Here is a 25,313-nt window from a genome sequence, read left to right on the forward strand (position 1 = left end):
TCTCTCAGTATATATTTATATATACCATATATACTATACATATATATATATATATAATATATATATATATATATATTGTAAATTTGTAAAAAGGTTACCAATACCTAAATACCCGATTGTACTTATATAATAACAATTACCTATATAACTTAGCTAACAGTCTACCTGAAAAATAACACATTTATCTTAAAAAAATACAATGTTGAAATAAGTGAGAATTGTACTACAATATACTGAAAAACCATTGTAACGGTAAGAAAAGTTCACAGCCAAATGTTTTATCCGGAAAAGTATCAATTTTCATAAATAGAATTTTATACAAAGCAACCATATTTTCTGTTGAATCATGAATTCAGACACTTACAATAAACTAGCAGGCTATGCAGTTAATATGTATTATGTGGAGAATCAAGTAAATGTAAACCCCCCCACCCCCCCCCCCCCCCACCCCCCCCCCCCCCCACCCCCCCCCCCCCCCACCCCCCCCCCCCCCCACCCCCCCCCCCCCCCACCCCCCCCCCCCATATTGCTGCCATCTATAACAAAACTTAGATACCACTATTTATAATTACTATTTGTATCATATTATAACAGCTGAATTTATTGTTGCAAATATTATATACTGGGACTCTGTGTCGCACTAAATCTGTGACTTGATCAGTTGCCAAAAATAGTGCCTATCTTTACAGTAAATAAGTTTTCTTTAAATTACTTTTAAGACTATTTGTGAGTTATATTTTGGAATACAAATATTTTCATGTTTGCTACTGTTGTCTGAGTGATGTACATTCCAAATCTCGTCCGATTCATTTATAATATAAAGGATTATTTTTGGTTCATAAGTATTTTCCAAAACAGATAAAGTTATATGTACATAAGGGATTGGGTAATGTAATACATATTAGAATTTGATGACTATTTTATCATATACTTAAGTTATTGGATAAAACTTATAAATAAGTAAATAATTTAAGACAGAAATATGTCAATGAAATCAAAAGAAGTTTTATAATACTTTTGGGGATGCTAATTAATATAATAATTATGATTGGAAACAAATGAGACGTTACAGGCCTTTACGAAATCTTCAGTTTAGTTTCATTTTATTTTGTTATGACATAACATTTTTAAACTAGATTATGTTAATACATTGTTATTATCAGTGGTTTATAATTACTGAGACAAGACATATTTTTTCACCAGATTCCAAAAATATGAAATTTTCAAGAAAGATTTCAGATGATATTAGGTTGTAAAAATGACTATGTGAATTGTATTTATCTACAAAGATAATATAACCCTCTTGAGACCAACTGACAACATAGTCTGTCACATATATACTTTACAACACCACATAGTGTGTGGTCTTATAAGTGTTAAAAAAAGATTGTTAGGTACAATATTATTATATATATTGATAAAATAGCTGCATAAACTTGTTTCTTTTGCCGGATGATGTATTTAATTAAGTTTATTTCTAAGATGTAATCTCATATTAATTACTATTACAGTTAAATTGTGTAAATGTACAACAAATCTTTAGAACCATTTTGAACAGGGGGAAATTGTAGAATTCTGTAAATTAGTAGTGTTTTCAACTAATTCCTAGATTTTATGCATTATTATTTCAATTCCTTCCTCTTAGTTTATTAAAACTTTTAATAGGTTTTAGCATAAAAAATTATATTACATTAAATAATAGTTTCCCCTTTCTTAAATCATATTGACAGTAATTATTATTGACAGTTGGTCATATTATTAATAATATCTAAATATGTAGTTAATAGTCTATGTTAAATTCATATACATTTAGTTTAGCAAGTTCTACAGTAGCTGTGTTTAACCTTGGAACAAATTCAGATAACCTGGATTATAAGCCTCATTTGTCATAGATAAAGGGATTATATTCTTTCACAGTGTCACTAGTGATAGTGTTCTTGATTTCTAAATCAATAAAACAATCATGGTTTACAAAAATCATGATCATGACACCACTTAAATAAACAAGTGCCTGCCCAATGTATTCTAAATTTTAAGTATGGTATTGAGTATTATTTCTGATTGTATTTCTCTAAAGTAGTAGTAATTTCAAATTTATTAGAAACAGATAGTTTAAATTGAACTGATTTAACAAATTTGTATAGTAGAAGAGAGTTTGATATGTTAATCAATCAACACTTTGGACTTGAATAACTTTTGTTCTAAAGAACTGTTTAGAATCATCATTACTAAACAACAATCTTTTAGAATTCAGGGAAAATGTGTTACTTGCCATTTATTAATGTGTTGACTTTATCATTGTCTTTGAATCTCTAAAATACTAAGAATAACATGTATTACCTTAACGTTTTAATAAGGATCGTCATCACTATATCCGTATGCATTCTTAACCATTTCAGGTTTTTGCACAGCCTAACACCCCCACTTGCTACCTGCTTATTTTTAAATAACAGATTTCAAAATGGCTCTATATCCATTTCAATCAAGATACTGTCTGCAGTCACTTTCTACAGAAAAGTTATAATTTTGAATTGTAAAGTTATAAATTAATTTTGATATAAAGAAGATTCTGTCTGGCATTACCATGTTAAAACGTAATATTCAATGTTTGGTTATTTAACATGTAATTAGATGTTATTGAATAGAAGTGTATATAATTTGCTTCAAAATGAAAGTTTATTATTCCAACACTGATATGAAACCTAATTCAATTAACAAAGATGTGAATGTATCGTGTGGAAAGGTATCTCGAGAAAGATTTCACCTGTAGACTTTAAATTGTATGTGAAACTTAATGTAAAAATAATTCATTTTCCCAAACACTGAAGACAGAACATAGTGAAATGTTTTGGGTAGTAGAGCTGCCTCAAACACTGGTGTCCAAGGGGTTAAATACTACATAACTCAGTTTAAGAGCCTGTTGTATGGTTGTAACAAATAATCATAGATAAAGGACTACTATATTCTCTCAATGTGATTAAATTTGGTTGTGATTAAATTTGGTTTGAAAATTGCTTTTACTTTATGTCATGTAGATATTTTACATAAAATGTTCCCAGAAATCCACAATTAAAAAGTGTTATTGAGAGATCCATGCTGTTGATCAGACTATTACAAAGATTCTGTTTATCAATCTTTTCTGAGTGCCAATAAGACACAATAACACAAGCCCTTTGATGTATGAGAACACCACAGCAACTTATGCATAGGTTAAAAATCATGTTTTTTGCTTACAGGTGATCGGAGTGAAGTTGACTGGCCAGATGAAGGGATGGACCTCCCCCAAGGACATTATCTTAAAGGTTGCTGGTATCCTGACAGTCAAGGGAGGTACTGGAGCTATCATTGAGTACCATGGGCCGGGCGTGGATAACATCTCTTGTACTGGTTGGTATTACAAATCAGTATAAACATGGAGTTATTTGGCAGCAGTCTTTTTAGGTCTATGCATTTTTCCACATGAATGGCTTTTCCTAGTTGCCTTCATTATTGGCTAAGCATTAGGAAAGCGTAAGACTGGACAAATTTCATTCCTGTCTGCCTGCAAAACATAAGGAAAATACCTACAGACTTGAAATGTTGAATGAAGCTTCATTTCTATATAGACAACATTGAGTCTGATATTGGTGTTTTTCACTCCATGGGACTTGGCTCAGCGTTAGCGATTTTATTATATTGGGCTTATGGGTAACCTTTATGGCAACCGGAAAATAGCAGAATAAATACATTTTCAAACAAATTGAGTACAATCTTATGAGATTTTAACATGTGACATTTTTATTTATAAAGTGCAAGAAAAAAAAATACTAGAGTAAAAATCAGTGGCAAGATTTGATTTCAGCATGATCTTGTGGTGTAGTACCCTCTCTTGCTCATAAGAACTTTTATTATTTGAACACTGCTATGAAATCTAATTTAATGTAACCAAATTGTGAATGTATCATGTGGCAAGATATCTCGAGAAAGATTTCATCAGTAGACTTTAAATTTTACATGAAATTTCTTTTTTCCATAGACTAGAATGTGTTCTGAGATAGTGCATGTTCAACCATGAAACTTGGCTTAGCGTCATTGAAGCTTATGACTCAGTAACACATTAGGCTCACACTTTTTGTCTGCTAGGGGGATGTTAAAATTTCTCTTCTTTATGATTAGTCTTAGTGATTTCTTTATGTTACTCTGTTTATCTGTCCGTATAACGTCTCAAGAATAAACTATAGATTTGAAATTTTGCATGCAAGGTCAGCAAAGCCTGTTACGTGACAGATGGTGCGACGTACTCCTACCTTGTAATAAATATGAATGAATATAAATTATTTTAATTTACAACTTTATTAGATGTATGCAAGTGTCTTAATTGTTTTACTTTATATCTGTTTGTTGTTTAAAAATTTGTGGGATAAGTTATTATTTTATTGTTTTATTTATTTAAGTGGAGTGAAATATATGTATTTATTTTTTAAAGTAATAATGAATGAAAAGTCTAACAGACAAAAAATTCAATATAATTTAATTTGATTTATGATAGAAGAGGTATATAGAGATATGCAAATGGCAATCAAGTAGAAGGTGGGAGGAGGGAATGGAAACTATAAGTTTTTATTGACAGGCTGTCTTATTATATCACACTTATGTTTTCCTGCTATCTTCTAGATGGCTTTGTTTCTTTACAAATCTAACATAAAATAAAAGTGTTTAATTTTATTATCACACCAGATTTGAATAAACAAGAGCTAAGTAAGATGTTTTAAAAGCTATCACTATATTAATAAGTATACCAGTAACCAGGTGTGTTTTGACTAATAATTGTCATGTTTATGAAATTTTAAAGTAGGCTAAATAATTTGTTGCTGAATTGTGTTTCCATTAATTTAATATTTCCTACGTAAATCACTTCTGTGGTCATTTTTAAAAAATCTCATAACTCTTTTTAATCTGCGATTGGGTGTAATCGTATACTTCATTTTAGGCTAAAGAAATAATTACGTATTTGTTAAATCTTTATCATTAAATACTTGTATTGAAGTTAATTCAGTGTACAATGGAATCTCTCTAGTCGTCACTCAAATAGTCTGGTGATTCAGTTACCCATTAATCTAACTAATCTACCTTTATATAAATACAATAAATATTGATAGACATTTTACTACATCACAATATTTTATTGTTAATATCCAACTAGTATATTTACTATTCAAAACACAGATCTACTGTAGGCGAGTCACAAAAAGATCCCAGGTTTTTTTGCATACCTTCAAATTCTAGGTGCTAATCACCTCTCTCATGAATTCTAACTATAATCGTGTGCACTAATGTTGCAGACGTAATTACTGAATTATGTGCCAGCAAACATAAGACGATACCACTACAATAAACAGCTGTGCCGTATACTAGGCCAAGGGTCGTCTCGGGACTCTTTTACAATAAATGTGATTGATTGTAAACTGTTTCTCTTGGTAGTTTTCGAAACACATCTTATAGCCATATTTCTTATTCATTTAAAAAATCAGATCATTAATTATTCTTTAAAAATTATTATCAAACATCAGACTTCAAATTAACCTCCTAGTGACACCAAATTATTCATTAGTTAATGTTTAAGAAGGTTCTCTACTAAAAAAATTATCATTTACACAAATTAAAATATGTTTTCTCTTTCTGATTGAATGGTTGGTATAAGTTAAAAATGATTTAGTTAAAATAAATTGTACAATTAATTTTTTAAGCGACAGCTTCAAGATTGTTCACGATGATACTTTTGACTGTTCCCAAAGTTAGTACTTCTGCATCCGCATTAAAATAATATCTATTTACAAAAGTTTATTTTTTCTTTAAAGTCCACAATAGTATGTAAAATGTTTGTCTCCCAACTCATGTAGTGGTTAACAACTTTTTAAAATTGTTTAAAGGTAAAATTTTAAATGTTTATACACAATTTAAAAAAAAAAACACCTTTTTTAATTATATTTTTAGTTGGAAATTTACTACACACTAATTTTTTGTTAGGTATGGGTACCATCTGCAACATGGGTGCTGAGATCGGAGCCACAACCTCGCTGTTCCCCTTCAACAAGCGGATGGGTGACTACTTACGTGCAACCGGCAGGGGAGACATTGCTGCACAGGCAGAAGCCAACAAGGATCTACTCACCCCAGACAGTGGTGCACCATATGATCAGGTACTGTCCGCTGAATTTTGTTCAGTTAGTTACAGATATTTAACAGCTTTAACATTAGTCTGGAGAAGCTTTCCAACTCTTTTAACTTTTAAACTCAAATGTAGATTATTTCCACAATAGTGAAATAATATCAATGTAATTATTTATGAGCGTTGTTTTAATACTTTGGAAGCTTCTGTTAATATGATTCAATTTATAATATATTTGTACAAGTATAATAATGGCTGGTGTTTTCAAAATATTTAATTAAGTAGAATATAAACTAACGCACCAAATAAGTTAGGGCTTATGGTGTAAAATGAATCATTGTGTGTTGCATTTAAATTGGTATTTATGAAAACAAAACTGAGATTCACTGACAAGCAGTAGAGGAAGAAAAATCTGGAAAAAATGGAATGTTGTGACTTATTTATAAAATGGTTTTTATGTTGATAACTAATTGAAGCATTAAGTTCAGTGAAGTAAAAACCAGTTTGAATTGCTTGAACTGTTAACAAATGAATACATTAGTTCATTGTTTGATTTCGTTTGAGCTGGAGATTGTAGTGCTAGACTAGTTAAGATTTTTGTCCTTTTATAAGAATTCATAAGATCTATAATGTTTATTGGACCAGTTTTAACTGCAAACAGTGACATATGTTCTCTATACCAGCTTATCGAGATTGACTTGTCTACCCTGGAGCCCCATGTCAACGGCCCCTTCACCCCCGACTTGGCACATCCCATCTCCAAGCTGGGCGCCAACGCTAAGAAGGCAGGTTGGCCCATTGACATCAAAGTCGGTGAGTTCTGTAATTGTAACCTGATATTCTGCAATTAAGGAGATACATAGAATGTTGAGTATTCTGGAAATCCTGGAAAACTCTGGAATTTGTGTAAAAATCATAGACAAAATATTTGGCTCTCCACAAGATTTGAATAATTTTTCTCTCACTTTTAAATGGTGGTATGTTGTCCATCATGTCACACAATGTTGCATTCTCTAACAGCCTTTCAAATAATCTACAGAATTCTATATTTTAAAATTTAATGTTTATGAAATAAGACATTTGTGGGAAGTCAAACTAGAAACTTGACAAAAGTTGAAGACATCTTGAGTTGTTAAGTTAAGTAATGTGTCAAACTTTAATTTTCAGTAAATCATTCTCTATTCAATTGAGTTAAACTTAGATTAATTAAAATGCTGTAGGCTGATGCAAAATATATCTAAATATCACTGTACCATACACCATTTTTAAAAGCTACATCATACGGAGAGTCAAAATGCTTTATTCTGCTTTACTCTGATATGGATTTTTTATGCATAACATTTTTTGGCTAATTTTAAAGAGTGTTATGAACCAAAATATTAACCCAATTGATTTAAACCCAGTAGGATTCATCTGAATGGACCTCTAGTAAACGTACACATAAGCCACAGAAAAATTGAAATTTCACCAATACTTGTGTCTTCTTAGGATAGGGGAGAAAATAGAACCTGTAGTTAACTTTCTACTATTAGCTTCCTCAGCTGGATTCCCAAGTCAGCTGTATCATCTTATTGGTTCAGGCCTCAAAGGCACAAGCAATTGGTAAACTTGCATGCTGCAAATAAGCTCTTCTCTTGAACTTCATAAACAAACTGCCATCCCCACCATATAAGCTCAAGACAATCTGTTCTTTACATTCCTGAGCAATATTAAAACACGCATTTAAAGTTACCATATTTCATTTCTTATCCATTTTATGAATTATTTGTTGAAAATTTTACAGATGCATTAAAACTCTCTACTTTGTAAGTAGATTTAATTCTGTACTCATTTCTTAATGCCAGCATTATGTAAGTAAAGTTCTGCCAGAAAGTTAGTGCCCATTCAGATGGTATTGTCTGTGGTTGTATGTCTTACTGATGGAATATATCCACAGTGCCTTAAAATAACAATAACAGTACCTATACATAAGAAGGGTGACAAAATGAATTTAAACAATTACCGGCCTATTGCCCTAGTACCCGTTATATCAAAGTTAATAGAGACTATTGTGAAAAACCAATTGGAATATTACTTTGAGTACAATAATTTGATTTCTTCATCTCAGTATGGGTTTAGGAAAAATCTTTCAACTGTTAAAGCTGTAGAAAATATCGTATCTTATGTATTGAATAGCTTTGAAAATAAGGAAGAAACAGCTGCTGTGTTATTGGATTTAAGTAAGGCATTTGACGTTGTACCTCATGATGAACTCATTCAAAAATTGAAATATTATGGTCTGGAGAACAATGCTTTGTCTTTGATTATGTCTTATTTGAGCAATAGACTTCAGCTTGTCAAAGTAGGTGACCAGAGATCAGGACTTAAGAGGGTGGCAAGCGGGGTTCCCCAGGGCTCAGTCTTGGGCCCCTTCTTGTTTACTGTCTTCATTAATGATCTCCCTAAATTTGTCCCTGGTAAGGTTGTCTTGTATGCTGATGATACTACTCTGTTATCATCAGACAGAGACTCAAAATTAAATGATGTCGTTATGGGCTATATGAGGGAAAGGTCCTATCTCTGGTTCTCTGCTAATAAATTAACTGTGAATAATAACAAGACCGAGGAAATTGTCTTTAGTTTACGTAATTCTGTAAATAAGTCTGTAAAACTACTTGGTATCAATTTAGACTCAAAGCTTAGCTGGGGAATCCATACAAACCATTTATGTATTAGATTGGCAAGAGTAATATTTCTATTAAAAAAACTAAAATTGTATACAAGTCTTAATCTTGTCATTAGCGCATATTACGCTTTCTTTAATGTACACCTTCTGTATGGGGTTTTTACTGTGGGGCAACTCTAGTGGAGCCAAGACTGTGTTTAAGTGGCAAAAGAAAGCCATACGCTGCATAGTAGGAATTAGCGACAATGAGTCCTGTAGGCCATTTTTTGAAGAACTGGGTATACTTACGCTTCCATGTATATATATATTACACAGTTTAGTTTTTGTTAAGGAAAATCTCGACTCTTTCAATCTTAGAAGCTTTAACCATGAACACAACACTAGAATTAAAAATACAATTGATGTGCAATATGCTAGGTTAAGTAAAACTCAACAGAACTATGCAATAACCGGAGCTAGGCTATTCAATAAGTTACCATTAAGTGCTAGATCAATTTCTGTTGGTAGGTTTAAGAATGTTGTTGCAGAGTGGCTCAAGAGAAAAACATTTTATTCTGTAGATGAGATTTTTTATGCTAATTTTAGTGACTTACAATTTTAAAATTTTAAACAATTTTTAAACTTTTAACATAGATATAGATTGTATTTATTTTAGGCTCTGTAGGCCTACTTAGTGATATTTTTAATATCATATTTGACTTTGTCAATACAATTTTGTAATTGTTGGACGACAATAAAATGATTCTGATTCTGATTCTGTCTTTTACGGGTCTAATTGACAAACAACTGCCTGAAATGTGTGAAAGCTCTAATATAGCGTTCCTTATTGAGAGGCACCAACATAAATACTGTTATCTTCATCATAAGATAACACATCCGTTTAGTGTTGGATTTTCCTTAAAGCACAAATCATTGAGTCAGAAAATTAATTATTTTAAATATATTAAAATCTAAACTATTTTTGTTTTATGATAAAACAGTAATGGCATTCACCTGTTTCAGCTGAACCAAATTTCCTGGCACTATGACTTTAATTTATAGAAACAAAATAACAAAATTTCTAGTTTTGTAGCAGTAGTGCATGAAATATTCATCTAAAGTGTTTGTTTTTGTTGTTCCCATAAAATTACAATATCTCGATTACTAAGTGTCTTTTACTAAATGTTTTTTATTTGTCTTGGTCATTGACTGACCTATCGTCCCTTTGAATATTATCGTTAACTTGTAGAACATCAAAAAATATATTATATATTACTTATTTACCTATTAAAAGTATAAAATAAAACAAACTTGTGTTTATCGGAACATTTAATTTTGTAATATTTATTGGCATTATTTACATAAACAACTAAATATACTCAATCAGAAATTGTATTTTCTTGTAGTTCTTAAAGCAAATATCAATACAAGTGCACCAAGACTATAAATTTAATACTTTAAATGAATAAAATGTAAACAAAACTTGAATAACACAATTTAAAATAATTACTGTTGAAGTAGTAATAGCTGACTTGTCCATTATGTTTCGTCCTCCAACTGATTTAAGTTTTTAAAAATCAGCTGACAAAAATAAAAAATTGGTAATGACAAAAAGGTTTGAAAAAAAGAGGAATACTTCCAACTGATGTTGATTTATCACATAGTAATTTTGTGTACATTATTTGAAAATCTCAGCCTTTAATATACAAAATAGCCAAGCGGAATTGTCAAAAAAATCTACCTGATCCTTAATGAGAAAACCTCAAAAATTAAACTTTTGGAGCCATTCAACTGCCAGGTTTACCAGAAATCCAACTTGAAAGTGATGCAAAATATCTTGGATTTATTATTGACAATAAACTAACTAGGACTTTACATTTAGACCAGCTATGTAGAAAATTAAATACTAGCCTATATGCAATTAAATTAATAAGGTTCTCTAGTGACCTAGAAATGGGTAAAGTAGCATACACGCTTTTTGAGTCAAATATTCTGTCAAGAATGTGAATGGATTGTTGGTACTGCAGATAGAAGCAGTGAAAATGTATTTGAATCTGAACCCATCGTGCCTGGAACCTGACATTTATAGTGCTTTAAAATATTCACTGTAGTTTTATTCATTCTGGAAGTGGTCAAACATGCCATACACAAAGATCACCAAAAGTGAAGAGACAATTACAAATGCAACAGTAGAAACAACACAGACAATTTTACCATACAAATTCGCCATCAGACCCTCTATGAGAGCCAAGCTTTGCAGGGGCAAAGTTGCTCATCCTCCTATCTGACAGGCTCAAGAGAATTCATGAAAAAAATACTTCAAAAAACATTGTACAAAATTGCTGGAATACTCTTACCCCTCGTAAGAATTTACAACTTGGAGGAACACCTAGAAATTCTTTTCCTTACAAACATCAACACCTTACTGATTTCTGATTACTGCATCAAGATAATTTGCTAACCAAGACTGTCTTGTGAAATCTTGCTGAAGAGTTAAACAATCTCCTTATTGTTTATAATTAAAATTCACATTCATAATGATATTTTAAAAGTAATCATTTACTACAACCATACTTTGTTATTTCCACCTACTGTGAAATGTTATTAGAACATTTCTAAACTAATTATGCAATACATTAAGAAAAATGTATAAAGGTACGGCAGGAATGTAACCATTTGTTTAATGGATGTAACATAACATAGTTTTCAGATTTGTTACAGTATTACAGTAATAGGTACTGGAGATTTTTGTCTGCTGAGTATGAATGTTGGCAGGGCTTATTGGTAGCTGTACCAACTCCAGCTACGAGGACATGGCGCGTTGTGCTGCCATCGCCAAGGAAGCCATGAATCACGGTCTCAAGTCCAAGATTCCCTTCAACGTGACCCCCGGCTCAGAGCAAGTTAGGGCTACCATCGAACGTGATGGAATTGTAAGTGTCTAATTTTTAATTTTCTATTTATTTCTCCTTTATTCTTGTGTTCTCAGTTTTCTAGTTTATTGATGTTAACCAGTGAAACCAACATCATCATTTGTTTTAGCTTGGTCTTTAATCCTTCACCTGACAATTGAAAAAAAATTGTGCTAAGCCTTTTTTCACACTGTCATGTTTGCATAGCTTACTTAAATGCTTCTTTAAAATTTAACATAATATAAAAAATTGAATTTGTACTGTGACGATTTGTGGTAAAATACTTATATTAACAGAGTTCTGATAAAGTTTAATATAAATACAAAAATGCACAAAGTTTATTTTAAATTAACAAAAGGTTTATTTGCAAAAATAAAGCATTACATAATATCTACTTACAGCCATTTTTCAGATAATCAATGATTAATACTGATTTATATGTTTTTATTAATCATAATTTATGATCATATCTTTTACATTTTGGTAAAAAAATCAATACAGTTCTTCCTTGAAAGGAGAAAAACCTATGTACCGAGTTTCAAGTCTAGGACTTTCTACCGGAGTTATCACACAGACAGATAAATTGACATTTGACCCCAAAATCAATATGATTCTTCTTTGGACCAACAGAAACCCAAGTTTCTGATGAATAATCAACAATCAAAAAGTGTACATAAAGTAAAAAATAAACAATTTATGATGTAAATTGTTTTTAAGATGTTCTGACCCTGTAGAACAGAGGACAGGAGTAATAAATTTTGTTCGTCATCATTTCTTCCATTGATAAATTTGAAAGAATACTGTTGAAAAATCATATAAAACATTCAAAGCTGCTCCAGAACTATAATTTTGTAAATCTTGTAGACCTTTCTTCTAACTTTACACTCTGCTATTTAATTTTAAGTTTATTTATACAAGGGTGACAAATTCAGACTAATTCATCTCTGAATAGTGTAAATGAATTTAGTCATAAAACATAGTTTCTTTTCTTTTCTTTTGGAATCAAGCCAAAATCATTACTTGTCATAAATAACCTGCTACCATATTATTTTTCCTTAACTCTTACCAGTGTGTTTTAAAGTTGGATCTACTTTTGTTTGATCATCCTTCACATATCCTCTTGTTTTGTTCAATCCGTTTGATACTTTTTAACCTCTAATTAACTTAATCTCTGTTCCATAGATTCAATATGTAACCATTTTTGTTTTCTTAACATTCAGTATGCAGCAACTGTGTTCTGTTTCTCCAGGCGGAGACACTGCGCCAGTTTGGTGGCACTGTGCTGGCAAATGCCTGTGGCCCTTGTATCGGCCAATGGGACCGCAAAGATGTCAAGAAGGGAGAGAAGAATACCATCGTCAACTCATATAACCGCAACTTCACCGGGCGTAATGATGCCAACCCAGCTACTCACGCATTCGTCACCTCCCCAGAACTGGTGACAGCTCTCAGCATCGCTGGCTCACTGGACTTTGACCCTACTAGTCAGAAACTCAAGGGCAAGGATGGTGAGTCCAACACCACATATAATTTGTTTTTTCCTCAGAAGTTATGATGTATGTATATATTTTGCAAAGAAAACTTGGTATAATTTGTAGGAAAAATTGTTTTGCTAACTGTTAATAGAGAAATCTTACTAATCATCTTGCAATAAAACCTTAACCCTTTGAGGTCTCAATAAAAATTGCTTCGACTGTCCTCAGGTCGTATTTAATTTCTGTTAGTTTACAGTTCTTTGACAATACACAAATGCAAGTTTTAAATCCCTTTTTCTGCAACTTTTGTATTTTTTTCTTTTTATATATCAATGTAAATAACCTAAAAAGAATGTTTACATTATTTTATAGTATTTTTTTATAACTTTAAGTAACATTTAAAAAATATAAAAAAGAAGTATAAAAATATAAAAACATAATTTTTATTTTTTTATACATATGTAATAAACCAAAATTACATGAATACAGGTGAAAAGGCACTAGGATCTCATCAGATACATGTTATTCATTATATAATATTATATATAATACATTATATATATATTATAATTTTGCCTTAGTCCAGCCCTAGGCCTACTTTGGGCAACATGTCTAGCTCTTCCTCTTAGTCTACTAGTTTGTAGCCTAGGCCTAACTCTATTATTTGCATCTCCTTGTCCTACTTCTATCACATTATCCACGAATTGATCAAATTCTTCCCCATCATTACCTAGTTTCCAATCTAAACACATCACTTTCGTCGTCTAGGTTACCGGCGACTAGGTTACCGTCATTTACCACAATGTTTTCAGAAGAATTTTCACTATGATTCAACTAACAATCACTATCACGGTCTTCTTCAATAATCTGTTTTTCATTTTGGATACTAATTTCACTGAAAATACTATCACAATCATCTAATTCATCTAATATTTCGTCATCATCAGTAAAACTTGTACTTGGACCAGCCATATTTGTAAACACGGCGCAAGTGCAGACGTCAGTTGTCTTCTATTTTCACTTCCAATGCCTCCTATATCGTGAATAAAGATCGTCATAGCATTCACGTAACCAAAATAGAAGTCCAAAGTACCGAATAACTCAAATACCAAACAGCAATAGGTTAGAAATGGACAAACAAGCAGTGACATTATCCGGTCGACCTATTGTCGACATGCGAGCGTTCAGCGAAACTGACGCGGTCGACTTATAGTCGACGACCGACCGCAAAGGGTTAATAGTCATTCTTACAATATATATTGTTTACACTCATTCCATATTATTATGAATGATTCCTTCTCATAGATCCCTGAGATCATGAAGAATAGGTTATTGTGAACAACAACCGTTATATTAGCTATATTATTTTATTCAAATAAAGGTTAGGTGACTTATTTCAAATTCAAATGTTGAACTCTGATTATCTGTGAAGTTGGCAGGTGTATATAAGCAAATTGCACAGATAATTTGCAGATAATAGGTACTAAATAGCCAATAGTGACTAAAAATGGTAATGTATTTGATTTAATTTGGATAGTATTACTGTAGTAGAACAAGTATTACTTAAAATAACAAAGTAATGTACATTTTGTAGTAATATACTGTATTGCTTTGTTTTCTTGATCAAGATATTTATTAAGACCATGAATGTGTGAAAATCATGTCATGGTGTACTTATTGCTGCACCTGATCTTCCTGTTACTCCACTTTACTTTCCTGTGAAATGACAATATCCTTGAATGTACTATCACTGTACAAGTTAGCTCTGTAATCTATAGTATACATTTTCATACATCCCTGCTTGTCTTATCACCAAGAAATGACAATATCCTTGAATGTACTATCACTGTACAAGTTAGCTCTGTAATCTATAGTATACATTTTCATACATCCCTGCTTGTCTAATGTGTCCACCATATATCATTATAAGTAAATACATTTAAAACTATTTATATAATTATTATGGTAATGCAATAAATAATTAAATGATAGCAGAATGCGTTTGAGTGGGCACACACACAGTGTGCAATTTGATTCGGTGTAGTGAAATCATAGAATCAAATTTTGCTGTGGGCACCTAGAGTTATGTGTAGAGATGGTTAATCACTGCTCTGTCTGACAGGCAAGGAGTTCAAGTTGTCCGATCCATTTGGCCCCGAACTGCCTGTGAAGGGATTCGACCCTGGTGTAGATACATACCAAGCTCCACCCCCTGAAGGCGCTTCTCTTAAGGTGGATGTTGACCCCAAATCCCAGCGGTTGCAGCTATTGGAACCCTTTGATGTTTGGGATGGCAAGGACTACGTGGACATGACCATTCTCATCAAGGTGCGTGGACTACAGGGCAGATTTAAAACTTTATTTATTGTTGTGGTGTTTGGCAGAGTTGGATTCAGATTATGATCAACGAAGATAGTTTCTTTTGGAGGTCTAACCAGTTTAAAATCAGAGAAGATTTGGTCAAGTTAGTTGTTCCTTTAGAAAAATTTGAATTTATGCTTAAATCTTTAACCCCGGTCATTATATTAGTGATGTGCCAAAAATTCCTAGCCATTTTTATACAAAATGTAAGAGTTTTGTAAACAACTCATAACTAGGTTATTTTTGAAGTTATCAAGCTAATTATTTTTTGTTTTACTTCTTATTAAATGTAGTTTACAAAAATATACAAACAAAATAATATCCTAAAATTTTTTTATATACATATCTGAATATAAAACTTAAGTTAAAATTTTAAAATGTCAAGTTTGTCAATGAAAACCATATTAGCTTAAAAGAGATTTGACATGCAAATATCTATTCATTTTATGTTAAATTTAATTCTTAATTTAAGAAAACAGAAATTATGAGCCTACATTATTTACAAATGGAGTACCATCCATTTTTGTAAGGACATGTCATTTTTTATTTTTGCCATTTCTGTACAAGTAAATGTAACATGAGATTTGAAATTCATAGTACTTAATATAAAACATAAAACCAAGTTTTATCTGATGAAATAATTACATCTGTTCATAGTGTATATTACTAAAATTTAAAAGATTTTAATACAGTATTTACATTGTTACAAAATATCTTCACTACATGTTGTCAAGATAGCCATAAGACAAATTGTCTGTGTACAAATCCACACCATTTGCTACTAAGTTACTAGTTAGTGTATTTTTTCACTTACTGAATACTTTGAACGATTCCTTTTACTCATTTCTAAAACAAACAAATACCAAACTAATATTTCACATGTAATAGTAATGGTTGTTTATTTAGTCTGGGTATTTTACTGAAGCTGATAAAAATATTTGGTCAGTAAATGAATATCTAAACATTGAAATGTGATATACAGAGTATTCAATTTTACTAATATTTGTATTACTATCTAAATTTATATATATATAAATTTGTATAAATGGCAATAGCCGAATTTAATTTCAATAAACATTGAATCACAAAAAGTACTTGCTCCGCCGGGACTCGAACCCGGCAAGTGGGAGTTCCAGGTTCGAGTCCCGGTGGAGCAAGTACTTTTTGTGATTCATTGTTTATTGAAATTATATATTTATATATATATATATATATATATATATATATATATATATATATATATAATAGTGTAATGGTAGCACATTCACCCGGCAAGTGAGAGATCCGGGTTCGACTCCCGGCGGAGCGAGTACTTTTTGCGATTCAATGTTTATTGAAATTAAATAAGGCTATTGCCATTTATACAATTTATACAACTGTAGAGATTTTTATCTTCAAAGATAAACATTATTTTAAGTACAGATATTTTTTGTATGATAAAATTAGTTTAGTGTTTATAGTATGTTCATAAATTTAAGTACTCTTAAAGTTTATCACCATTATCAAGGTGTAGTCAAAATATCATCTTTGGGTACTAAAAGTGATTGTGAAATGAAATTTTTCCCATCAGGTAAAAGGAAAGTGCACGACAGATCATATTTCTGCCGCCGGACCTTGGTTGAAGTACAGAGGACACCTTGATAACATCTCAAACAATCTCTTCCTTACGTAAGTAGACCATATATTGCATAAGTTCATGATCTGAATTATTGGTTCATTTAATGACCTGCATGTTACATAAGCCGTGTACAGAAGAGATTTTATTATCTTTTTTTAAGACACTGTAAAGACATTTGAAAACAGCAAAGCCAGGATTACTAAAATCTTTTTTTATTTTTTCTATTCCAAAATATCAAGTCTGGGCTTGGTTCTTATTCTTTGAGTCAAAGTATCAGCATGATATCCTTTTTTGGTTACATATTAACAATTCAATATGTAACCTGCAGAGCTACTAGGGATAGGGAGTTTCCTGAGACCAAAACTAGTCAGAATCTGTCTATTAATATGTGGCTCTATTCTTAGCTGATCCAGTAAAATTAGGATATAATGGCTTATTCTGCAGTGTTATGGTATTTATCTATGTATATGGCAATTTTAGTGCTGCAAAAACGCTTTTGCTTAGCAGAAAAAAAACCATTCGAATATTAGCTGGATCATCCAATAGTCTTGCAGATAGAATGTTTCTTGATTTAAAATTTTGAACTAGGCCTGTATACATATTTACTATAACCTAATGTGTATATATATAAAAGAAAGATAAGCTCAATTTGAAACACATTGTTCACTCCATGAGTATGATACCAGGTCAAAAAATAATCTCAACTCTGAATATGGGACGTTTCTCCAACGGCTTTTGAGATAGAATGATTTAAATAAAAACCACATATAGACAGATAGTAGACGCTAATTAAAGCGAGATAGGACATTAGTTTTGTGTCTACAATCACATCCAGAAGTTGTCCCAACTTTTTGCAAAACACTCTGTATATATATAAATGGTTTATAAATATATATACACTCACAAAGATTAAGAAACTATAAACAATATTTTTTCCAAAAAATAACAATAAAGTTTGTAGAATTTATAGAAGCTTTTGGAACCACAGTCAATGGACAGAACTGTCTTTCTAAATCACCTAGATTATTAGTGTATTTACTGTATTTATTTACTATAAATTGAAATATTAAAGTGTACCCAAGTTTGTATCGTTATATGTACATGACAAATAAATCAATTAAAGCAAAAGTTACATGGGTATAATCGGTGCAAGTTTGCTCGAAGGACCTAGGAAAAGTTTTGTTCCTAAAAAGTTGTTGTTATATTAGTTTTATTCTCCCATTCGATGGTACACTATTTCAAGGGAACAAGAAAAATATTTGTTTGTTGATAATTATAAATTCAATTAATTGTATTTATTTAAGCCATTAGCAGATAATTTGTGCAATGGGAGATAAGGTGGTATTAATGTCAGTAATAATGGTATAATAATATATTAGTAGTTTTTAATTAATTGAATGTTGCAGAGCAACAAATGCTGAGAATAACGAGCTCAACAAGATCAAGAACAGGTTAACAGGCGAGTGGGGACCAGTGTGTGATGTTGCGAGGGCTTATAAGAAGGTATGTCACTTGAGTACTGGTGGCGAGAGAAAAGAAGAGACCTGGCCCGTGCCGGCGCACAGCTGTGTACTAGTGTGTTGCCGCGCGGTAATTTCAGGCGCTTCTCTCCACAGCCAACCCTGCGAATTGTTTATCCTAGCAATGGAACAGTGAAACAATAATGGAATTACGAAACGAGGCGCGGCAACATACTAGTAGTAGCGCCTGCAAATTTCAGATAGGCCAGAATCCAGGTCTCTTCTTTTCTCTCGCCATCAGTACAGTGTGTTAAGGCTTCTAAATTATTCATTACTAAGTGCTTAGGTATAAGATGCTCTTTAATCTCATTTCTGATGCTCAGAGATCTCATAAAACATATTGCCTTTCTCATCAACTAAATTTTAATTATGCATAATATAAACAGAATAATTTAATTTACATTAAAATTATAATAATTTTTCCTAAAGTTGTTAATATTGTTCTTTTTCCGACATTATAACATGAGATCTAAACATGATATGGATATGGAATTAAAACATTTTAAAGATGTTCAATGCACATTAGTGTTTAACCCGCGATCGCTCCCGTGGTGAGAAAAAACTTCACCAAAGTACATTTTTGTTAATAGTGTTTTTAATAACACAGTGTTCGTTTCCATCATTCAGGTAATCTAAATAGGTTATATAAGAAAACAGACAAACGCCATTACAAGCTGGTTGTCAAAGGGGGGGTGAGCAGTAGAGGGGTGAAGACAGCGCCGTGCCCTTCCGGTCTCAATCTCACCACGCGAGCGACCGCGTGACTGCTCGGAGGAAGTTTTTTCTCACCACGCGACTAACGGCGGACCTGTTTAGTGCAAGAATTGTATTACAGCTGTTTTATAATTTTGTGTGTGTTTACCAGCCGTTCATGTTTTGTTGTTAATATTTTATTGTTTTATTTGTGTTTATGCAGTATGTGAGTATCTAGACTAAATGTAAATAATAGTATTGTGAATTTAAGTGTAATGGCGTGTTTTCAAGAAGAAGACATTGCCAATTGGCTCTTAGAAGAGGAAAACTTTGATGCTAGTGGAATAGTGTTAGACTCAGATTGTGCAAGTGAACACAGTGATCACAATTCAAATTCTGAACAAAGTGGTGCTGATTCGGACACTGGTGAGACCATAGCTGATTTTTCTGAACATCCACCAGCAACAAATAATGAGGTACGTGGTGACTTTTATAAAGGCAAGAATGGTACAATGTGGGAAGCTCACAAGCCAAAACAGACCAGAACACCTGCACAAAATATTGTGCAAAAACTTCCTTCTATAAAACGTCTATATCAAGAGAAATCAAACCTTGTAGATTGCTGGAAGGTTTTTATTACAGACAATATTATTGATAAAATAATTTTAGGCACAAATCAGAAGTTAGATGTAATGAGGAGGAATTATTCCCGGGGGGAAAAGGATTGTCCTCCTACTAATAGAGACGAAATTCTTTCCTTTTTTGGATTGCTATATTTGATTGGCATGAAAAAAGGAAACCATCTGAGCACAGACGAACTTTGGGCAACAGACGGTACTGCTCCAGACATATTCGCATGTACAATGTCTCAAAGGAGATTTCATACTCTTGTTCAGGGAATTAGATTTGATGACAAAGCAAGTAGAGCTTACAGAAAGGCAAGAGATAATTTAGCTCCCATAAGGGAAATATTTGAAGAGTTTGTGAGGCAATGCCAGGCCTCATATAATGTTGGAGCATTTGCAACAATAGATGAAATGTTAGAACCATTCACAGGTCGTTGCCGTTTTCGGCAGTACATTGCTAATAAGCCAGCCAAATACGGCATTAAGATCTACGCAGTTACTGACTCGAAGACTTTTTATACGGTTAACATGGAAATATATCCAGCTAAACAGCCGGACGGTTCATTCAAGATCGATAATGACGTGTCTGCTGTCGTAAAAAGAGTTGCTGAGCCAGTACTGAATGGTGGACGTAATTTGACAATGGACAATTTTTACACTTCAGTTCCTTTGGCCAATGATTTATATCATAACTACAGAACTACAGTTGTAGGAACTATTAGGAAAAACAAACCTGATCTACCACCTGAAATAACAAACATTACAGGTCGTGCTAAATGCAGTACTATTATTGCTTTTGGAAAAGACCCTAATAAGTGCACTATACTTTCTTATGTACCAAACAAAAAATCTAAAAAAAACGTAATCATGTTATCCACCATGCACAGTGATGACACTATAGATGAGTCTACTGGTGAGCAGTTCAAACCTGATATTATAACGTTCTAAAACAGCACAAAAGGTGGTGTTGACATAGTAGACCGCATGAAAGGAGAATACTCAGTCACCAGAGTAAGCAACAGGTGGCCATTTACTGTTTTTTTGCGGCCTTTTGAATGTTGCTACTATCAACAGCCAAATTATGTTCAACTTCAACACTTCCAAAAGAGTTGCAAGAAAAGATTTTATAAAAGAATTGGCTAAATGCCTCATCAAACCTCACATTGACCAGAGAGCTTCAATTCCAACACTAGCGATCCTGCTACGGCAAAAAATAGAAAAGATTACTGGATACAGGAATATTCACAACCTACGACAGGAGGGTGCCAAATCAAAATGTTACTTCTGTCCCGCAAAAAAAGAACCGATACTCAAAAAATCGGTGTTGCAACTGCAAAAAATTATTGTGCAAAGAACATGTTAAAAAAACTATCTTTGTTTGCAATGACTGCTACGTAAGTGAAGATAGTGACTGAATAAACTGTAAAACAAGTCATTATTATTTTGGGATAATATTATGATTTTTGTAAAGATTTCAATATTTGAGGAATTTTATTGAGCCTATGTGTGTAATTTTTATTAAGATTTGAGTTTGTAATAAAGGCTATATAAAAAAGTAAAAGTGTTTTATTTGCCTTTTGGTGACATTTGGTTTCTAAAACTATACCGTAAACACATTAATAGGTTTTTAGGGGTTATTAAAACCATTTAAGTAGATTTAGTGACTATTAATAAACAATAACCAAAGTGAGAAAAAATCTCACCACGCGAGCAACTACGCAACATTCCGATACGCGAGCGATCGCGGGTTAAACATCAAGATGCATAAGCGCAATTATATATATATTTTTTTTGCCTGAAGGTATGTACAAATTTATTCAAATACTGATTATTGTAATCCATATTATGTCTAAAATATGAATTTTGATTATAGAAATCATAAACAAAAAGTTATTTGGCTTGATATTCATTGCCCCGTGTTTATGCTTGTAGGCTGGAGTTAGGTGGGTAGCTATTGGAGATGAGAACTACGGAGAGGGCAGCAGTAGGGAGCATGCTGCACTGGAGCCACGTCACCTTGGCGGCCGCGCAATCATCACCAAGTCCTTTGCACGTATCCATGAGACAAATCTGAAGAAGCAAGGCCTGCTACCCCTCACCTTCGACAAGGCATCTGACTACGACAAGATCCAGCCTGGAGACAAGATCTCACTGCTCGGCCTCAAAGATCTGGCACCTGGCAAGGTAAGTGGAGTTTCCCAAGATACTAGTGCCCTAGTTTTTTTTTACAAATAGTGCAAACTAATAGCTACTTTATAATATTTGAAACCGGAAATTGAAATCAAATGTTTTGTGTGGCTATTATAATTGGGAATCAAGATGTAAAATAGAGATTAAATAATAATTTTTGTAAATCCATAACCAACATGTAAAATAATATCACTTTTAGTATTTGAATTTAGTTACATATATTTTCCATATGAAAATAAGAGGATTATATTCAATATAGAAGATTTTAAAAACAACGTTCCTTTTTCATTTTGTTACATCAAGTTATGTTATCTTCACATTTAAGAGCTTTTTAGTTGTCTCATATCCCTTTGAAATTGGTACAGTCAGTTTGAAGCCCATACAAAGAAAGTTATATTTATTGCCTTCAAACATTAAAACAATTTTTATTATTTCATCAATCAATCAATCAATCAATCAAAATGCTTTATTTACAATTTCATCAAGAAAATGTAATGGCGTCAAAATACAGAATTGTCTTCATGCTTCTTGCTTTACAAAATTAGTAGGTTTGTGTCATGGTGAAGAATTCCTCCAATGTGTATAGCGGTCGTTCCACCAGCCAGTCCTGTAGTTGTCTCTTCAGTTGTTGGGTGTTCAGGTTCTTCAGTGATTCTGGTAGTGCATTATACAGTTTACGTCCGATGTACGACGGCTTCTTGCTGTACTGTGTAGTGTGGTGTAGTGGAAGTATGTAGTCTTTTGCTCGTCTCGTGTTGTAGTGGTGGATATTCTCCCCTCGTCTGTAGTCCTGCTGGTGTGTGTGGGTAACAACAGTGTGGATATAGTGACTTATCACTGTTAGAATTCCTAGTGCTTTGAAAGATTCTCTACAACTCTCTGTTGGTTTTAGATCAGCAAGTGTTCTTATTGCTTTCTTTTGTAGGACTAGGATTCTATTTAGGTTTTGTTTGGTTGTGCCACCCCACACTATCAAACCATACCTAATGTGGGATTCAATCAAGGCGTAGTAGGCTGCTTTCGCTATATCGAGTCCTCCAATCCACTTCATTCTTCTCACAACAAAAACTCCTGATGCCAGCTTCTTGCTCAAATTATTGACATGAGTAGTCCAGGAAAGATCAGAGTCTATGGTAACTCCCAGTAATTTGGCTTCTTTTTCTACCAAGAGATCAGGAATTTTTGGTATCTCGTCCAGTCGCCTACTAAAGTTTATGCAGGTTGTCTTTTTTGGATTTATTACCAGGTCGTTTTGGAGACAGTAGTGAAGTGTTTCTTGCGTTGATGATATTATGTCAGAGTGGAGCTCTTCAGCAGTATTTGTGGTTAGAAGGAGAGTAGTGTCATCGGCATACATTACAGAGTTATAATTTATGGAATTTGGAAAATCATTGGTAAAAAGGACAAACAGAAAAGGGCCCAAAACTGAGCCTTGTGGTACTCCTCTATTTGAGGGTTGAAAGGTGGATTTGAAGGATGTCTTCTTACCATTTGTTGATGTTTGTAATTCTACAAGCTGTTGGCGTCCTTCTAGGTAACTCGCTATCCAGTTCCCCGACCCTCCCCTGACACCTAGAGTTGCCAGTTTAGTTAGAATGAGGTCGTGTCCCAAGCAGTCGAAAGCCTATGATAAGTAAATAGGAAGAATATAGACTATTTTACTACATATTTTATTAAAAATTAGTCGGCAACTCAATAATAAGATAATCTTTAATCCAAAGACATTGAGACAGGTATCTCACAAGAAAACTATTTACTCTAATACAGTGCAGTCTCAGATTAATTGGAACCAGAAGTGATCCATATAAACAAAACTGGATAATCCAGGGATATAGTACATACACAGTAGGTTACATGTAATAAGCATATGTTAGTCACAAATATAATAGGAAAAGAGAGCTTATCTATCACTTAGTTGTACAGAGAAAAAGAAATAAAAAAGAAAAATAAATGTTGTTTACTGTTTTATAAAAAAAATCTCAGTCTCTCTTTTGTTTAGCTCTCATACACTACTTCTGGAAGGTACGATCGCACGTTTGTTCAAGTTAATTAATTAATTTCACTGACGATGTCGGGTAAACTGCACCATGGTATCAGAATGAGATATGACATTTCTGGTTCTTCATTATCTTCTGTTATTATTACAAAAAAACAAACTACATCGGTTATCACACTGATGATATTGTCGTTCTGAAGCCAATCATTTCCATGTTTCAAATTTAGAATTATGAACCTCTTGTACCCCTATGACAACATTGTCAATTTGTTATAATATTCTACACATTATTCTGAACACCGAACATGTGATAATAGAAAAACAAATTACTCAGGAAATACAACAAAAACATTGTCTATTCTGCAAAACATTTTAATTCCTCCTCTCTGTAAAATTGTTCCAAATAACCTGGAGATCTGTATGAAGCGGGATGAGGTCTGGATAAATGAGGTTGTACTGTACGTATAACATTTGTTAGATAACTTCCGTTATTACAATATTTTATTATGAGTATTTTTTATTTTCCATATACCATTATAATAAATACTAAAAGTAAATCATTCTGTGATGTACTGTATTTAAAGAAATTTCAGGTGAGCAAAAATTAGGTGATCTTGTGTCATTTCCTATTAGAATGTTTATAATAATAATCAAAACTGTTTGCTTCAGCCTGTTGTCTGTGAACTGAAACATGAAGATGGAAAGACAGATAAAATCCACCTCAATCACACATTGAACGAGCAGCAGATCGAATGGTTTAAGGCAGGAAGTGCCCTGAACAGGATGAAGCAGCTTGCGAAGAAGTGAACTCAATTTCAGCTAGACAATAATTAACTCTTAGGTCCCGTCTCATTTAGAACAGAAGACTGCAACTTCCAAATTTTGAGTCGAATTACTCTCAAGTAAATCGATTGGTGGTTAGACACTGAATCGTCCCGAGACCCCTGGGCCGATTTGGTGACTAAAGGATTGAGTTTTGTCAACCGGAAGTATTAAATTATCGTAGAAACCACTCTGCTGTGAGTGTTCTCAGTGGCTACCGATGTAATTATTATTATGCCTTAATAACCTCTATCCTACTCTAAATGTCTTTTGTAAATATTGTTACAAAATAAAAATGTAAATTTCAA

At 32.7% G+C, this 25,313-nt stretch overlaps 1 protein-coding gene across 1 annotated transcript; it reads left to right on the top strand.

Annotated features, from left to right (window-relative positions):
- The first annotated feature begins 391 nt into the window (after window positions 1–391).
- LOC124355634 (aconitate hydratase, mitochondrial-like) lies at window positions 392–25,313 on the top strand. Its single transcript, XM_046806797.1, has 11 exons — window positions 392–412; window positions 3,210–3,387; window positions 6,007–6,179; window positions 6,832–6,961; window positions 11,568–11,725; window positions 12,954–13,212; window positions 15,302–15,507; window positions 17,111–17,208; window positions 18,565–18,661; window positions 21,930–22,181; window positions 24,853–25,313. The coding sequence occupies exons 1-11, from the start codon at window positions 392–394 to the stop codon at window positions 24,988–24,990; spliced, it is 1,710 nt and encodes a 569-aa protein (XP_046662753.1). The 3' UTR covers window positions 24,991–25,313.

Source organism: Homalodisca vitripennis, chromosome 2 (assembly GCF_021130785.1).
Source record: "Homalodisca vitripennis isolate AUS2020 chromosome 2, UT_GWSS_2.1, whole genome shotgun sequence".
Classification (NCBI taxonomy): Eukaryota; Metazoa; Arthropoda; class Insecta; order Hemiptera; family Cicadellidae; genus Homalodisca; species Homalodisca vitripennis.

Bases quoted from the DNA above. Each gene is read 5' to 3' on its own strand.
- LOC124355634 (XM_046806797.1), top strand. From the start codon at position 392: ATGTATTATGTGGAGAATCAA. The intron at 413-3,209 runs GTAAATGTAAAC...ACTTATGCATAG, and splicing joins TGTATTATGTGGAGAATCAA to GTTAAAAATCATGTTTTTTG. The intron at 18,662-21,929 runs GTATGTCACTTG...TTATGCTTGTAG, and splicing joins TTGCGAGGGCTTATAAGAAG to GCTGGAGTTAGGTGGGTAGC.